We start from the raw sequence: 18728 nt of genomic DNA, 5'->3' as shown, positions 1-18728 counted from the left end.
TGGTCGAAGAGGATCCCCTTTCAGCTGTGAATTGACAGGCTGGAGAGGGTCACCTTCAGCTGGGAATCAACTGATCGGAGAGGATCCTCTTCAGCTGGAAGTCAAATGATCAGTTTGGAACTCCTTGAGCTTAGAGTCAACTGGTTGGAGAGGGTACCCTTCTAGCTGGAAGGGAACTGCCCAGAAAGGATCCCCTTTCAGCTGGAAGCCAATTGGTTGGAGAGGATCCCCTTCTAACTAGAAGTCGACTGGATGCAGGGGATCCCCTTTCAGCTGGAAGTTGACTTTTCGGAGGATCCTCATCAGCTGGGAGATGAATGATCAAGGAATATCTTTCAGCTGGTAGTCAACTGGCCTTCAACCGGGCATTGAGCCCCTTTCAACTGGATATGCTGCATGTCAGTCCATTTCTGCTAATCCACAAGGCTTCAGTTATCTTTCATGAAACCAATTTACTCTGAAATGGCTTTTTTCTTTTTTTTTTTTAAATAAAATAAGAGAAGGTACTGTAGGACAATAAAAAATTTAAATAATTATAAATATTACTCTGAAATTATGGCTAGATTTTTTTCTCTTTTAAATAAGAAAAGGTACTGTAGGACAAAAAAAAAATTAAATATATTAATATATATTATAAAATAAATATAATCGAGTTTTTCCAAAAATAAGACCTCCCCCAAAAATAAGCCCTAGCAGGGATTTTCAGCATTTTCGGAGAAAGGCTTAAATATAAGCCCTCCCCTGAAAATAAGCCCTAGCCACGGATCAATAATGAAGTGTCCGTGCAGCTAAAAAAAGTTACAGATACTGCAGGACACTTCATTATAGACAGCAGCACCCGGCAATTACACTCACCCGACACCGAGCAGCAGGACCTGCAGTGATCACACACCCGCACACATCAGCTCACACACACACACACACATCAGCTCACACACACACACATCAGCTCACACACACACACACACACACATCAGCTCACACACACACACACACATCAGCTCACACACACATGCACACACACACATGCACACACACACATGCACACACACACACACACACACACACACACACACATCAGCTCACACACACACACACATCAGCTCACACACACACCAGCTCACACACACACACACACACACACATCAGCTCACACACACACACACACACATCAGCTCACACACACACACACACACACATCAGCTCACACACACATCAGCTCACACACACATCAGCTCACACACACATCAGCTCACACACACATCAGCTCACACACACATCAGCTCACACACACACATCAGCTCACACACACACATCAGCTCACACACACACACACATCAGCTCACACACACACACACATCAGCTCACACACACACACACATCAGCTCACACACACATCAGCTCACACACACACATCAGCTCACACACACACATCAGCTCACACACACACACATCAGCTCACACACATCAGCTCACACACACACACATCAGCTCACACACACACACATCAGCTCACACACACACACATCAGCTCACACACACACACATCAGCTCACACACACACACATCAGCTCACACACACACACATCAGCTCACACACACACATCAGCTCACACACACACATCAGCTCACACACACACATCAGCTCACACACACACATCAGCTCACACACACACATCAGCTCACACACACACATCAGCTCACACACACACATCAGCTCACACACACACACACATCAGCTCACACACACACACACATCAGCTCACACACACACATCAGCTCACACACACACATCAGCTCACACACACACATCAGCTCACACACACACATCAGCTCACACACACACATCAGCTCACACACACACACACATCAGCTCACACACACACACACATCAGCTCACACACACACACACATCAGCTCACACACACACACACATCAGCTCACACACACATCAGCTCACACACACACACACATCAGCTCACACACACACATCAGCTCACACACACACATCAGCTGACACACACACATCAGCTGACACACACACACACACACACACACACACACACACATCAGCTCACACACACACACACATCAGCTCACACACACACACATCAGCTCACACACACACACATCAGCTCACACACACACACACATCAGCTCACACACACACACACATCAGCTCACACACACACACACACACACATCAGCTCACACACACACACATCAGCTCACACACACACACACACACATCAGCTCACACACACACACACACACACATCAGCTCACACACACACACATATCAGCTCACACACACACACACACACACATCAGCTCACACACACACACACACACACATCAGCTCACACACACACACACATCAGCTCTCACACACACACACACACACACACACAGCTCACACACACACATCAGCTCACACACACACATCAGCTCACACACACACACACACACATCAGCTCACACACACACACACACATCAGCTCACACACACACACACATCAGCTCACACACACACACATCAGCTCACACACACACACACATCAGCTCACACACACACACACACACACACATCAGCTCACACACACACACACACATCAGCTCACACACACACACACATCAGCTCACACACACACACACACACACACATCAGCTCACACACACACATCAGCTCACACACACACATCAGCTCACACACACACATCAGCTCACACACACACACATCAGCTCACACACACACATCAGCTCACACACACACATCAGCTCACACACACACATCAGCTCACACACACACACACATCAGCTCACACACACACACACACATCAGCTCACACACACACATCAGCTCACACACACACATCAGCTGACACACACACATCAGCTGACACACACACACACACACACACACATCAGCTCACACACACACACACATCAGCTCACACACACACACATCAGCTCACACACACACACATCAGCTCACACACACACATCAGCTCACACACACACATCAGCTCACACACACACATCAGCTCACACACACACATCAGCTCACACACACATCAGCTCACACACACACATCAGCTCACACACACACATCAGCTCACACACACACACATCAGCTCACACACACACACACACATCAGCTCACACACACACACACACATCAGCTCACACACACACCAGCTCACACACACACACATCAGCTCACACACACACACATCAGCTCACACACACACACATCAGCTCACACACACACACATCAGCTGACACACACACATCAGCTGACACACACATCAGCTGACACACACACATCAGCTGACACACACACATCAGCTGACACACACACATCAGCTGACACACACACATCAGCTCACACACACACACACACATCAGCTCACACACACACCAGCTCACACACACACACATCAGCTCACACACACACACATCAGCTCACACACACACACATCAGCTCACACACACACACATCAGCTCACACACACACACATCAGCTCACACACACACATCAGCTGACACACACACATCAGCTGACACACACACACACACCCATAATCAGATCGCACACATAATCAGATCGCACACATAAACATCGGATCACACGCAAACATCAAATGACACACACACACACAAACATCAGATCGCACACACACTCACCTCATCCAGCGACACCGATCTCTTCTCACCGGGAGAATCCTGAGAGGCAGTGCGGTGCAGCGCGACGAACAGGACCTGCGGCTGGACACGTTGCTTGCTTTATTCCCTGCTGCCGTAAGTGCTGGATGTGATGTGTGCGCGCGTGTGTGTGTGTCTGCAATCGGCTGTGTTTTTCTGCAATCGGCTGTGTGGGCCTGTGATAGGATGTGTGTATCTGATCTGTGTGTGACTGTGTGTGCCTGCGATCGGATGTGTGTATCTGCGATCTGCTGTGTGTGATCTGCTGGGTATATCTGCGATCGGCTGTGTGTGCCTGTGATCTGCTGTGTGTGTGTGTGTGTGTGTGTGTGATCTGCTGTGTGTCTCTGGTATCTTCTGTGTGTGTCAGCTAGCAGCAGGGGAGGACGGTGTGCAGCACCGACCGGAGATCACAGGAGGACCTGTGAACCACGCAGATGTCCTGGTCTGGTGAGTATGAGTCTCCTGGGAAGTGGGGGGGGGGGGGGGGGTGTCTGCTTTTTTTTACCCCCAACCGTGTTTCTCCAAGAGTAAGACCTCCTCCAAAAATAAGTGTTTTTTGGGGAGGCAAAAAAAAATATAAGACTGTCTTATTTTTGGAAAAACACGGAATATATATATATATATATATATATATATATATATAGTTTAACATAAAAACAAACCGAAAGCGACTCCTTTCGGACAAAGGAATAAAAAGTGGACTAGGAGGGGGCGACACTCTTCTGCACATTCCATTAACATAACCATTAAATAAACCTCTCCGAGTGTCCAAAAGACAAGTGGGAGATAACAGTTGTATTTGCTGCTAATCAACTAAATAAGATAAATGCCGGAGGACTCGGCTCACATTTGCAAAGTCAAATCTCCTGAAACAAAATAAATTAAGCAAAGTAATATTTTTCCCAATTATCGCAGTATCAGCCCGCACAATACCTTAACCTCCTTTCTTCCACCATTCATCATGTAAATTTAATTTTCTTGCAGGTATTTAATCACACGCTATCTGATATTACAGGGAAAAAAAAAGTAATTACTGCAGCTACAAAACGCACAGCTCAGTTTGTACTTTTGTCATTCAATGTCTTTAATCCCTATGTTGAGATGTGAGGGAAGAGACATGTGCATGTATGTAGGGGCGCGGAGCAAATATTACACCGCTCATGTAATATACAGACACTAATTGGGCAGTGAGGGAATTTGTCAGCAGGTTTTTGTTATATAATCTGACCGCAGTATAAAGTAGGATAAGAGAGCTCTAGCTATGTATCACTCACTGGACTGTGTGCTGTAGTTTCAATACAGTCAGTGTTTTATTAGCAGGAAATTATCATTACAGGACTATGTCTCACATTCCAGACAGTCCAGTTGATTTGTGTAACCCCTCCCCCAGCACTGATTGGCAGCTTGTTGACCTAGTGCACAGGCAGCTGCCAATCAGAGGTGTGGGCGGGGTTAAGCACAGCACAGCATTTTGCACATTACTACATCTGAAGTAGAGAAAACAGGGATTCTATCAAACTACAACAAGCAGCCTAGTAAGTGAGACACTGCTGGAATCAGGCTCTCTGCACCTATCATATGCTGTACTCTGATTACATAGCAAAAACCTGCTGACAGATTCCCTTTAAAGACTAAGTTTTAAACATGGAAGGAATTTTGTGTATTAGAAAAATGGACTCCTGATCACCAGAATAATATATTAGTAGTAAAATCACCAAAGAATTGTAAACCCATTTATAGAGTTATAATAAAAAAAGATGATGTGTTCACAGATGAAAATTCTATCACAAGTTGAGCGCAGTTGTGCAGCTTTTATTGACTTCAAGGCACCTAAAAAAATATAAAGGGGCTTTGCAAAAAGATCTTTTGTATCTACAGCTCATACAGTGACCTTTGTTTCGCCATGGGGTCAAGACCATAAACCCTATGCAGTCATATCCCACAGCCATACTGTCCTACATTGGTCCCCTACTTCCGGTTAATCCAACGAATGTATGAAACCGAGTAACAGGATGGTAAAGATTCAAACAATATACTAAGGAATCCATAATAATTGGTGGCTCTAAATCCTCAAGCAACTGTTTTGATAATTTAAGAATAATTTTGACGAAGTCCATATGGCCAACTAAGTGTCATCAGAGAATGTGAAGAAGCCACATGAGATACAAAAATGGCTATGACCATCCGGAAGGGTGTGAACCCTTACACCATCTCCATCCAAGTTTTCAATAATATCCAGTGTTCAATTACATCATTTGGTACTTTCTACGGCCTCTTCCATTCTGCATAATTGTGAGGCAAATCCCGGGATATGAAGATGAATTATGACTCCAGTCATAATCTCTCATCACTCCCTGGCAGTGCCCCCTCCCTTCTTGTTCTCAATGTCCAGCATCTGTGAAGGTGTTACACCTCCATGGCCATGTCCTGTGATATGGAAATGAGGTGGTGTGGGAACAATGGACACAGGATGACTCCCTGCCGTCACCCTGTAACAAGAGTTGTATCTCATTAGCAAGGCTATGGAAATAGCCAGACAGAACGACTCCAGTAAAAAATGGTTCATATCTCGCAAGCCATATTTCCGATAAATATGGCAATCATAAAAATGGTGTCTCTGCATGCGGACGATGCCGGCACACCCTTTTTATGGGAGCAGGACATTGGGAAATGCCCCAGGCGTGATATCAGCCAATGGGGAACTGGCAGACAGGTCATGAGTCCCCTCGTTCTGTAGCTAAATTCATAACTGTCACAATGAGAGCATTGGCGTCCGCCTACGACGCTCCCAGGCAAAGTTATGGCCCATATTCCATGTTGGGATATTGTCCATAACTCAAGCCAGGGGTGGAGCAGTGCTTCCCTGTGAGGTCACTAAGGTAGGAGGGGACCTGGATCTGCCCAGGTTGATAACCCTACTTCGGCCATTTTCCAGCGGTTCTTTCGCTGGGGGCACGTGTAGGAAACATCTGTGGGAAGGATCCTAGAAACCTGGGTACAGCGCCCCCCTGTGGCCAGACGCAACAAGGTAACTGCTGGAACTGTGTATGCCTGTTTGTAACCCATGCTTTGATTGTAACTGTACTCTGACATATGTATATTCTGTAGATTCCCTATTGTATATATTGTAGTTTCTAGTGTGCTTTAGGCTGATTAAATTATATAATTAATCTTGGGCTGTTCTGTTATCTCGATCTTGAATCCCACGTCTGTGTGTTCGGCTAATAGTTATCGTAAATCGGTTGGTGGCAGCGAGTTGTGCCAAGGATTATTGTGGGGAGGCCAGTGAGATTCGGGGAGATTTTATATATTCCGCCCGCGGAGGTCGGGGGAATATATACCTTACTCTCACCGGGGACCCTTCAATAATCGGCATAAGTAGTATAGCGGCCTCCTTGCTTATTGTCGGGCAATTCCATAATTGGCCTGACTATAAGAGGGGCGCTAGAGAGCGCGTCACGTGCTCTGTCTGTCGGTCGGGAGGTATAAAGGAGGGGTGACCCCCACTTGTTACCCCCCGATTGTGACGTACTGGTAGCCAGCGCGGGGGATTTCTGAGTGACCCCCCCGGTGGTTTGTGACATATTGGTGGCATAGCGGTGGGATCGAGATAATAGTGTGTGTGAGTGTGAGACCCATACTCCCAGACACTAAAGACTGCCTGCAGCAGCTGTGGCTGCTGGGGTCTTCAGACTAGCTCAACACTAGAGTGTCAGAGTGCAGATACTGTAAGGTGTGTGGAGGCATCAGGTGTCAGTTCTGTGTCAGTGACCAAAAGTCTGCAAGAATGGCTGATGGCACCAGGAGCAGAGCTATGCAACTGGCCAATGCTAAGGCAGGAGCCGAAGAGAGGGAGGACGGTGCTGTGGACAGCAATGAGGAGGTTGCCCACGAGTCCTCCAGGAGCTCGACGCCAGAAAACCGTTCTGCCGAGGACATTGCGCAACCTGGCACTGCTGGACAAGATGAGGAGGAGCTCACCCAAGGTTCCTCAACGAGCCAGATGCCAGCCCTCCGCTCTGAAAGGGACAGTGAATCGCCTAGCTCTGCAGCGTGCCGCAGATCACCACGTGCCATTCCACCGAGCCTGGGAGGCTCGGATAGCCTTCTTCAAATGGCTATGGCCCTTCTCCAGGCTGGAGACCAGAAAGGCTACAAGGAACTCCTGGCAGAGCGCAGGGCAGAGCGGCAGGCAGCGCGTGACGCTGAGGCTGCGGAGCGGCACGCAGAGCGTGAGGCTGCGGAGCGAGAGCGGCAGGCAGCGCGTGAAGAGCGAGAGCGACAGGCAGACCGTGACTACCAGCTGCAGCTAGCTCAGCTCCGGCCCTCATCAGCCACATGTGACCTTCGAGACACCAAACTTCCAAAGGTCCGTGTTGAGGACTTCCCAGTGCTGGAGAAGGATGGAGACTTGGACTCTTTCTTGACTGCTTTTGAACGGACTTGCTTGCAGCACCATCTGGACAAGGACCAGTGGGCCAAATACCTGACCCCCCGTTTAAGGGGTAAGGCCCTGGATATCCTTGGGGACTTGCCTGCTGAGGCAGATCAGGGCTACGACACCATCAAGCGGGCCCTGATCCAACAGTACAACCTCACTCCAGAGTCCTACCGCAAGAAGTTCCGGAGCCTACAGAAGGGACCAAAGGACTCCTGGGCTGACCACCGGCGGGCACTTGCCCGAGCTGCCGACCACTGGACCCAAGGCCTGCAGCTTTCCACCGGACCGGAGATCCTGGACTTGTTCATCACGGAGCAACTCTTGTGGAACTGCCCTGAGGATCTCCGCCAGTTCATCCGAGACCAGAAGCCAAAGGGGTCCACGGCTACAGCTGCCCTTGCCGATGACTACACCAACAACCGGGCCCCTGAGGCCAGGAGAGCGGCCACCAGCAGCACCTGGAGAGGGGGTAAGATGAATTCGGCGACTGCCCCACCTGCCCCTAGACTGCAGGGGGTGTCCCCCTCAACTCCCCTCTCCAGGCCCGTGGCGGAACCAAGACGGTGCCACCAGTGCAACCTACCTGGACCCTTCAAGGCCATGTGCCCTCAGCGTCCCAAGGCCCCGGCTCCGTCCCCGTCCCAAGGGCCGCCCAAGGTGTATTGTGTGGGTGGGGGTGGTGGTAGGTCCCTGGACAGCTTCCAACCTGTCACCGTCGGCCGGTCTGTGACCATAGGACTGCGAGACAGCGCCTCGGAGGTGACTCTGGTGCGGCCTGAGATGGTGTCCCCCCAAGACTTGATCCCTGGAAAAACCCTCGCTGTCTCCGGGATTGGAGGCACTGACCCGGCGCTGCCTGTTGCTGACATTTATGTGGACTGGGGCGCAGGGCGGGGGGTGAGGGAGGTGGGGGTAACTGATCGGATCCCTGCAAACGTGCTACTTGGGACAGATTTGGGGCAGATAACCTCCCAGTTTGGGCCCCCCCCAAGGGCTGAACCTTCAGCCCGTACTGACATGACTCCTAACAATGTTAATGTGTTATCTATGAATGATGTAAGGGAGGAGGGAGTGAACTCTGATATTTCTGCTTGCATAGACACCATAGACACACACTCAGCTGCAGCTGTGACAGGGGAGGGGGTCAGAGAAAGGTGTGACAATGCCTCTACAAGTAATCAGCCTGTGAGCTGGGATCTGCTGCCCTCTGCAGGGATAAGCAGAGAGCAGGGTGCTGCAGGGGGAGGACCAGTGTGTGGGGTGGGGGCTACCACAGCAAATGTGGGGTCCCCAGAGATTTCACAGCGGGGTTCTGTTGCTGCAGGAGGGGAACAGGCAGGTGAGATTGGGGCCGGTCCAGGAGCGGAAGTGCTCCCAGGTAAGATCTCGGTGCATGGCTCCCCCACAACCGGGGTGTCAGGAAGCCAGGTAGGTCTGCCTGAACCGGCGACTTGGTCAGGAACGGAGGAGGAGCAGGCACGACCCACGGTCGCAGCGGCTGTGGCCGCTGTCACCCGCAGTGGGAGTGCTGGAAGCCAAGGGGCCTCCCGGAGGTCCGATAGCTCTTCCCCTTCTGACCAAGTGGCAGCCGAGTCAGGTGGAGGCCAGGACACAGGTCCCGGGGTACTGACTGAAGATGTGACAGTCTCGTCGATTCTGGCCACATCTAGTCAGGGGTTTCAGGCAGCGTTAGAAGCTGACGACAGCCTGAAAGCTCTTAAGGAGCAGGCGGCACAGCCTCCCTCGGACTCGGACCCGGAGCGAGTGGTCTGGGACCAAGGACGGCTGTACCGGGCCACGGTCCAGCAGGGTTCACCGGAGGCGTGGCCCAGGGACCGACAGTTGGTGGTACCCTATCCGTTCCGGACGGAGTTGTTGCGGATCGCACATGAGATTCCGATGGCCGGACACCTAGGGATCGCTAAGACCAAGGCCAGGTTAAACCAGCATTTCTACTGGCCAAAAATGGGGGCCGATGTGGCTGCCTACTGCCGTTCGTGTGAAACCTGTCAGAGAGTGGGGAAGGCGGGGCCACGCCCCAAAGCCCCACTGGTATCTCTGCCAATCATCGATGAGCCTTTCAGGAGGGTGGCTGTGGATCTGGTCGGCCCGCTGGCCATCCCCAGCAGCTCCGGGAAACGCTTCATACTGACGGTAGTGGACTATGCCACCCGGTACCCAGAAGCAGTGGCCTTGTCGTCCATTCGGGCTGACAAGGTGGCCACCGCATTGCTGGAGATTTTCTCCCGAGTGGGTTTTCCCCAGGAAATGCTCACTGACCGGGGGACCCAATTCATGTCCCAGCTGATGGAGGCCCTCTGTAAGCAAGTCCAGGTGCGACATCTGGTGGCCAGCCCGTACCATCCACAGACTCATGGCCTGTGCGAGCGGTTCAATGGCACCTTAAAGCAGATGCTTAAGATGTTGGTCGACTCCCATGGGCGTGACTGGGAGCGGTATCTCCCACACCTGTTATTTGCTTACCGGGAGGTTCCACAGGCCTCAACAGGATTCTCACCGTTTGAGCTCCTGTACGGGCGACGTGTGCGGGGCCCCCTGGCTCTGGTGAAAGAGGCTTGGGAAGGGGATTTGGCCACCCCTGGAGTGTCGGTTATCGAGTATGTCATGCGCTTCCGGGACAAAATGCAGGCCTTGACGCAACTGGTACACGACAATATGGCTCAAGCCCAGGCCGATCAGAAGCGTTGGTACGACCAGAACGCTTGTGAGAGGACCTACCGAGTGGGTCAAGAGGTGTGGGTACTGGTCCCCGTACCACAGGACAAGCTTCAGGCAGCCTGGGAAGGCCCATACCTCGTGTACCAGCAGCTCAACCCTGTAACGTACCTGGTCACCCTGGACCCTGCCCGTGGAAGGCGGAAGCCCTTCCATGTGAACATGATGAAGGCACATCATGAGCGGGAGGCATGTGCGCTCCCCGTGTGCAACCTGCCCGAGGAGGGAGAAGCGGAAACCCTCTTGGATATGCTAGCCCAGGTTAGGGCAGGCGGATCCATTGAGGATGTGGAGGTTGGCCACCAGCTCTTGGAGGACCAACGGTCCCAGCTGTGGGCCACCCTACACCCCTTCCGGGGGTTGTTTACCAACCAGCCCGGAAGGACTGACTTGGCTGTCCATCACGTGGACACTGGGGATCATCCCCCGATCCGGCGTTCAGCATATCGGGTCTCCCTGGAGGTGCAGCAACACATGCGCCAGGAGATTGACGAGATGCTGAAGCTGGGGGTGATCCAGGCATCCAACAGCGCTTGGGCCTCGCCTGTAGTCCTCGTCCCTAAGAAGGACCGAACCACTCGGTTCTGCGTGGACTACAGGGGGCTCAATGCGGTCACGGTCGCCGATGCGTACCCAATGCCACGCATCGATGACCTGCTCGATCAGTTGGCCGGGGCTCAGTACCTGACCATCATGGATCTGAGCCGGGGATATTGGCAGATCCCCCTGACTCGCAAGGCCAGGGAACGCTCTGCCTTTATTACCCCATTTGGACTGTACGAGTCCACGGTGATGCCATTCGGGATGAGGAATGCCCCTGCCACTTTCCAGCAGATGGTCAACACCCTGCTCAAGGGACTTGAAGGGTACGCGGCCGCGTACCTGGATGACATTGCCGTCTTCAGTCCCACCTGGGAGGACCACCTAGAGCATCTAGCACAGGTGCTCAGGCGGATCCACCGGGCAGGTTTGACCATCAAGCCAGGAAAGTGTCAGCTGGCCATGAGCGAGGTCCAGTACCTCGGTCACCGGGTAGGTGGGAGAACACTGAAGCCCGAGCCTGAGAAAGTGGAAGCCATCGCATCCTGGCCCACCCCCAGGACCAAGAAGCAGGTGATGTCCTTCTTGGGGACCGCTGGGTACTATAGGAGGTTTGTTCCATGCTATAGTAGCCTGGCAAAGCCCTTGACGGACCTCACCAAGAAGAAGCTGCCCTCTGCAGTCGATTGGACAATGGACTGCGAGACAGCCTTCCGGGCCCTAAAGGACGCCCTGTCCAGCCCGCCCGTGCTACAGGCCGTTTGTAGTACAGACCGACGCCAGTGACTTCGGCCTCGGTGCGGTGCTCAGCCAGGTGGACTCTGCGAGCCAAGAGCACCCAGTCTTGTACCTGAGCAGGAAGCTGTTACCAAGGGAAGTTGCCTATTCCACGATGGAGAAGGAGTGCCTGGCCATAGTGTGGGCCCTGCAGCGTCTGCAACCCTATCTATACGGGCGCCACTTCATCGTGGAGACGGACCACAATCCCCTCAGCTGGTTGCACACCGTCTCTGGGACGAATGGGCGATTGTTGCGATGGAGCCTTGCGCTCCAGCAATACAACTTCACCATTCGCCACAAAAGGGGCCGTGACCACGGTAACGCAGACGGGCTGTCCCGACAAGGAGAGGTCGCGGACGGGCGCACGGGGGAACACCGGAGTGTGCTGCCCCCTAGCGCCCTCAAAAGGGGGGAGGTGTGAGGCAAATCCCGGGATATGAAGATGAATTATGACTCCAGTCATAATCTCTCATCACTCCCTGGCAGTGCCCCCTCCCTTCTTGTTCTCAATGTCCAGCATCTGTGAAGGTGTTACACCTCCATGGCCATGTCCTGTGATATGGAAATGAGGTGGTGTGGGAACAATGGACACAGGATGACTCCCTGCCGTCACCCTGTAACAAGAGTTGTATCTCATTAGCAAGGCTATGGAAATAGCCAGACAGAACGACTCCAGTAAAAAATGGTTCATATCTCGCAAGCCATATTTCCGATAAATATGGCAACCATAAAAATGGTGTCTCTGCATGCGGACGATGCCGGCACACCCTTTTTATGGGAGCAGGACATTGGGAAATGCCCCAGGCGTGATATCAGCCAATGGGGAACTGGCAGACAGGTCATGAGTCCCCTCGTTCTGTAGCTAAATTCATAACTGTCACAATGAGAGCATTGGCGTCCGCCTACGACGCTCCCAGGCAAAGTTATGGCCCATATTCCATGTTGGGATATTGTCCATAACTCAAGCCAGGGGTGGAGCAGTGCTTCCCTGTGAGGTCACTAAGGTAGGAGGGGACCTGGATCTGCCCAGGTTGATAACCCTACTTCGGCCATTTTCCAGCGGTTCTTTCGCTGGGGGCACGTGTAGGAAACATCTGTGGGAAGGATCCTAGAAACCTGGGTACAGCGCCCCCCTGTGGCCAGACGCAACAAGGTAACTGCTGGAACTGTGTATGCCTGTTTGTAACCCATGCTTTGATTGTAACTGTACTCTGACATATGTATATTCTGTAGATTCCCTATTGTATATATTGTAGTTTCTAGTGTGCTTTAGGCTGATTAAATTATATAATTAATCTTGGGCTGTTCTGTTATCTCGATCTTGAATCCCACGTCTGTGTGTTCGGCTAATAGTTATCGTAAATCGGTTGGTGGCAGCGAATTGTGCCAAGGATTATTGTGGGGAGGCCAGTGAGATTCGGGGAGATTTTATATATTCCGCCCGCGGAGGTCGGGGGAATATATACCTTACTCTCACCGGGGACCCTTCAATAATCGGCATAAGTAGTATAGCGGCCTCCTTGCTTATTGTCGGGCAATTCCATAATTGGCCTGACTATAAGAGGGGCGCTAGAGAGCGCGTCACGTGCTCTGTCTGTCGGTCGGGAGGTATAAAGGAGGGGTGACCCCCACTTGTTACCCCCCGATTGTGACGTACTGGTAGCCAGCGCGGGGGATTTCTGAGTGACCCCCCCGGTGGTTTGTGACAATAATATTTAAGGGTTAAACATACTTAAGCCCTGGCTTATTACCTGTAATAACGGTGTGTGAACATGAGACACGACATATGGGAGCCTCCTCCATTCTCGGATTGCCAAGCTGCTGGCCATCTCTACTAGTCTTTCAATGAAGTTCAGCTGCTGCTCTTCTGGGTGGCAAATAGCCAAGTAGCCCCGATACATGTTGACCTTCCATGCCATCTCTTTTGGACAACTCAACTCCACCTGGAAAAAGGCAAAACAGTCACATCAGACCAACACTGTCATTTAATTGCTTCAATTAGTTTGGGTCACCTGAAAGCATCATTATTGGACCACAAGATGTACGTTTTAGCAAGATGAATATCTTATTCCAAAAGGGTAGTCCAGAAGAACGTTCCTATGATGGAGAAGAACCCTTCCCGAACACAGAAAACTATCCAGTGGCACAGTTGTCTCCTCCAGCCCAACACTGATTAATCTGATCGGTGCAGGGCACACATTCCGACTAGTTGTGACTGGCTACTCTCAATACAAATGAATAGAAAGAAGCAGAGCACGTCTAGTCGGCATGTGCCTGTATGTATGCAAATTGCATGCTTACGACCACATTCCGACTAGTTGTGCCCGGCTACTCTCAATACAAATTGAGAGAAGTAGAGAATGTGTAGTCGACATGTGCCTGTATGTGTATGCAAATCACATACTTACAGCCACATTCCGACTAGTCGTGCTCAGCTACTCTCAATACAAATGAATAGAGAGAAGCAGAGCATTTCTATAAGGCATGTGTGCCTGTATGTATGCAAATTGCACACTTACGGCCACATTCTGACTAGTCGAGCCCGGCTACTATCAATACAAAGGAATAAAGAGAAGCAGAGCACGTCTAGTCGGCATGTACCTGTATGTATGCAAATTGCATTCTTACGACCACATTCCGACTAGTTGTGCCCACCTACTCTCAATACAAATGAATAGCAAGAAACAGAGCACATCTAGTCGGCATGTGTCTATATGTATGCAAATGGCATACTTACAGCCACATTTCGACTAGTTGTGACCGGCTACTCTCAATACAAATTGAGAGAAGTAGACAATGTGTAGTCGGCATGTGCCTGTATGTATGCAAATAACATACTTACAGCCACATTCCGACTAGCCGTGCTCAGCTACTCTCAATACAAATTAATTGAGAGAAGCAGAGCATGTCTATAAGGCATGTGCCTGTATGTATGCAAATTGCATACTTACAGCCAATTTCGACTAGTTGTGACCGGCTACTCTCAATGCAAATCAATTGAAAGAAGTAGAAAACGTGTAGTCGACATGTGCCTGTATGTATGCGCCAGTTGCATACTTACGTCCACATTCAGACTAGTTGTGCCCGGTTACTCTCAATACAAATGAATAGAGAGAAGCAGAGGATGTCTAGTTGGCATGTGCCTGTATGTATACAAATTGCATACCTACGGCCACATTCCGACTAGTTGTGCCTGGCTACTCTCAATACAAATTGAGAAAAGTTGAGCCCGTCTAGTCGGCATGTGACCGCATGAATCACATACTTGTGTGTTATGATTCAGAGACCGAGGAGGATCAAAAAATGCGGAAACCCAAAAAGTAACCAGGGTGGCTGGAAACGTAACGGACTGCAGACCTAATCCTCACATGTTTCTCAACGCTGGCAGGAAACTAGCCAGGTCTTTAGCCGGGAAGGAACAACCATGGGAAGGGCAGTCTCCAGTCAAGGAAACCGCCTATGCCAAAACATGGTATCCATCCACAGACAGCTGTTTCGGGGTATTTGCCCCTCATCAGTGTGGAGTAGGAAACTGGCTAGTGGGAGCAATGCCTAGTAAAAGGCTACATAGCTAAGGATGGTTGACCTTAGGGAGATCAACATCCAGCACCGCGGAGCAACATCTCGTGTTTATCAACGCAGTGATTCTAGAACAATGCCCCATCGTTGAGAAACACGAGATGGTGTCTCCGCGGTGCTGGATGTGGATCTCCCTAAGGTCAACCATCCTTAGCTATGTAGCCTTTTACTAGGCGTTGCTCCCACTAGCCAGTTTCCTACTCCACACTGATGAGGGGCAAATACCCCGAAACAGCTGTCTGTGGATGGATACCATGTTTTGGTATAGGCGGTTTCCTTGACTGGAGACTGCCCTTCCTGTGGTTGTTCCTTCCCGGTGAAAGACCTGGCTAGTTTCCTGCCAGCATTGAGAAACATGTGATGGTGTCTCCGCGGCTTTCTTGTTTTGCATATTTCCCATCAGGCATTGTTCTAGAATCACTGCGTGGGGAAACGCGTGATGGTGTCTCCACGGTGCTGGATGTTGATCTCCCTAAGGTCAACCATCCTTACCTATGCAGACCTAATCCTGACACACAACTAGAAGTAGCCGTTGGACAAGCCTACGATGACCTAGTCATTTCGACACAGCTGGAGAACTAAATATTCTTCCAGATAGAAATATAAGAAAAGTTAATCTGCCTTGGAGCAATCCCCAAAGATATAGATAGCTCCCAAGATGTAAAGACTAGGAAAAAAACAATACAAAGCTAGAAAAACAGGTTCAGCAAAGGTGAGGTCCAAACTATCTTTATAGGAAAGGATAGGAACGAGCACTGTCTGCACCGTAAAAACTCTAATAAATACCAGCACGCCTAATATGGAAAAACCCTGACACTACACGGCCTCTCCCCCCACTATATTAGCACTCTGATGTTACTGGGATCCAAAAACACTAATATAGATGAGGGATTGAATTAATACCAAGCATGACAAAACACAACACATTGCAGAATCATGGAGCTAAGTATACAGACACTCCCAGCAGGGAACGATCCAATTTCACCAGGAACTCCAAACAGGCAAAATAGGAATCATGCATTAGTATCAAAGCCGAAAAAACAACAAGAAAGTGGAAACAATAAGCAGAGGTACAGAGACCACTTATCTGAGAGGAGTTCTGGTAGTGAGCAGAGCTGGATACAGAATGTCCTTAACACATAGGAGACCATGGAGCACCGGCAAGTAACAAGAGAAAACTACTCAGTTATATAGTCTCAATGTGAAAGACCTGATTGACAGTCCTCCACAGGTGTGTGGCTTTCATTCCACAAATCAACTGCACCGCCAGCACTGACCACAAGAGGGAGCCCCAAACTGGAAAATGTATTCACAACACTTGTGGTCACAAAATCACCTGCTCTCACTCACACCGTCATGATTCAGAATCACAGATTGCAATTTTATTAAAAAACTAGACAACCTTTTAAAGCTTTAATCTGCAAATAATGCAGAATTATTATTTTTTTACTTTGATAAGGTAAATGGCGCTATAACTGACTAATGAATATAATCTAGAAATATATTTTCAGGTTGCACAGGGATAAATCTCGCTAACGGTGGCCCTTTAAAAGTGAACTGTGTCAATCCACTAAGCAGGTGGCTGCAGACAGTCAGAATTTAACTAAATCTATAGGGGGAAAATAAAAGGTATTAGTGACAATAGAAAGTCTTCAACAACCGGAATACAAACGTGACTCCAGATACAAAAGAAAAGCTGCAGACAACAATCAGCCAGACATTGCTACCAATACATATAATACCTTTCTATATGCCAGTGACATGATTTAACCTCTCCCAGCAAATCTCTGCCTTTCGACAAGATCTAATAAAATATTAACAACCGTTTCCATTTCTCAAGGTTTACTCAGAAACAGGTAAACACGTCGCACCGCGCTTCGGTAATGCAATCTATTTCAGGAAGCCATGACATTGCTTAAGATCAAATGGAAGGGAAGCGGAGACGGCGCGGAGCACGGGGGGTTACAAGGGATGAATGTTTTAAATGTCTATCCTGCTTGCTAGACAATCGCAGTGGTTAGTGGTGAAAGGTGAATGGAGAAAAAAAAGAAAAAGAAAAAAAAAAACCCTCTGCCTGCCACGGTCCTCCCCGTGGGAATGTGAATGACGTCCTCTGGCAACTGAAGAGCGATGCACAAAACAACCAAAGTCATACAAGTGCAGCCGAACATTTAATCAGGGGAAACAAAGGGACTGATGTCTTTATAAGTCAACTTATAGCTGAGAGATGAGCCCGAGACGTGGACAGGAAGGAGCAGCCATTTGTCTTCTGGAGGGCAGGAAAATATACACAAGACAAAAACAAAAATGTCACAAAAGACATTTACTACTGCACGTCGCCACTAAGAGGTCACAGGGGCACGAAGCAACCGTGGAAGAACCAAAAAAGCAAGATTTCAGGAGGCCGGTAAATAAGACAACCTGGAGAGCACGGGGTCTGGAGCCATCGATTTACCAACGCTGGCGTGTTGTAGGAAAAGATCCGCACACAGTGGATGGTATACACGCTTGTATCCAATTCACAGCTTCAAAAAACATCAGGATTACAAGAAAACCCAATGTTATCACAATAAATACTGAGAATATATATATATATATATATATATATATATATATATATATATATATATATACACACACACACTCTAATAAATAAATATATATATATATATATATATATATTAGAGTGTGTGTGTGTATATATATATATATATATATATATATATATATATACATACACACGTATACACACACACAAATACACACAGTGCCTACAAGTAGTATTCAACTCCCTGCAGATTTAGCAGGTTTGATAAGATGCAAATAAGTTAGAGCCTGCAAACTTCAAACAAGAGCAGGATTTATTAACAGATGCATAAATCTTACAAACCAACAAGTTATGTTGCTCAGTTAAATTTTAATAAATTTTCAACATAAAAGTGTG

General features: G+C 49.3%; 1 protein-coding gene across 1 annotated transcript in view; it reads right to left on the bottom strand.

The window, feature by feature from the left end:
• The window catches only part of TRRAP (transformation/transcription domain associated protein), a 467034-nt gene that overhangs the window by 80843 nt on the left and 367463 nt on the right, over positions 1 to 18728 (bottom strand). The window contains exon 56 of the mRNA XM_075319755.1: positions 13957 to 14148. Within this exon, the coding sequence (XP_075175870.1) occupies positions 13957 to 14148 (192 nt within the window). The remainder of the gene's footprint in view (positions 1 to 13956; positions 14149 to 18728) is intronic.

The sequence above is a fragment of the Anomaloglossus baeobatrachus genome, chromosome 7, assembly GCF_048569485.1.
Source record: "Anomaloglossus baeobatrachus isolate aAnoBae1 chromosome 7, aAnoBae1.hap1, whole genome shotgun sequence".
NCBI classification, from domain to species: Eukaryota; Metazoa; Chordata; class Amphibia; order Anura; family Aromobatidae; genus Anomaloglossus; species Anomaloglossus baeobatrachus.
Note: the sequence above shows the minus strand (reverse complement) of the source record. Positions and strands in the feature narration are given on the sequence as shown.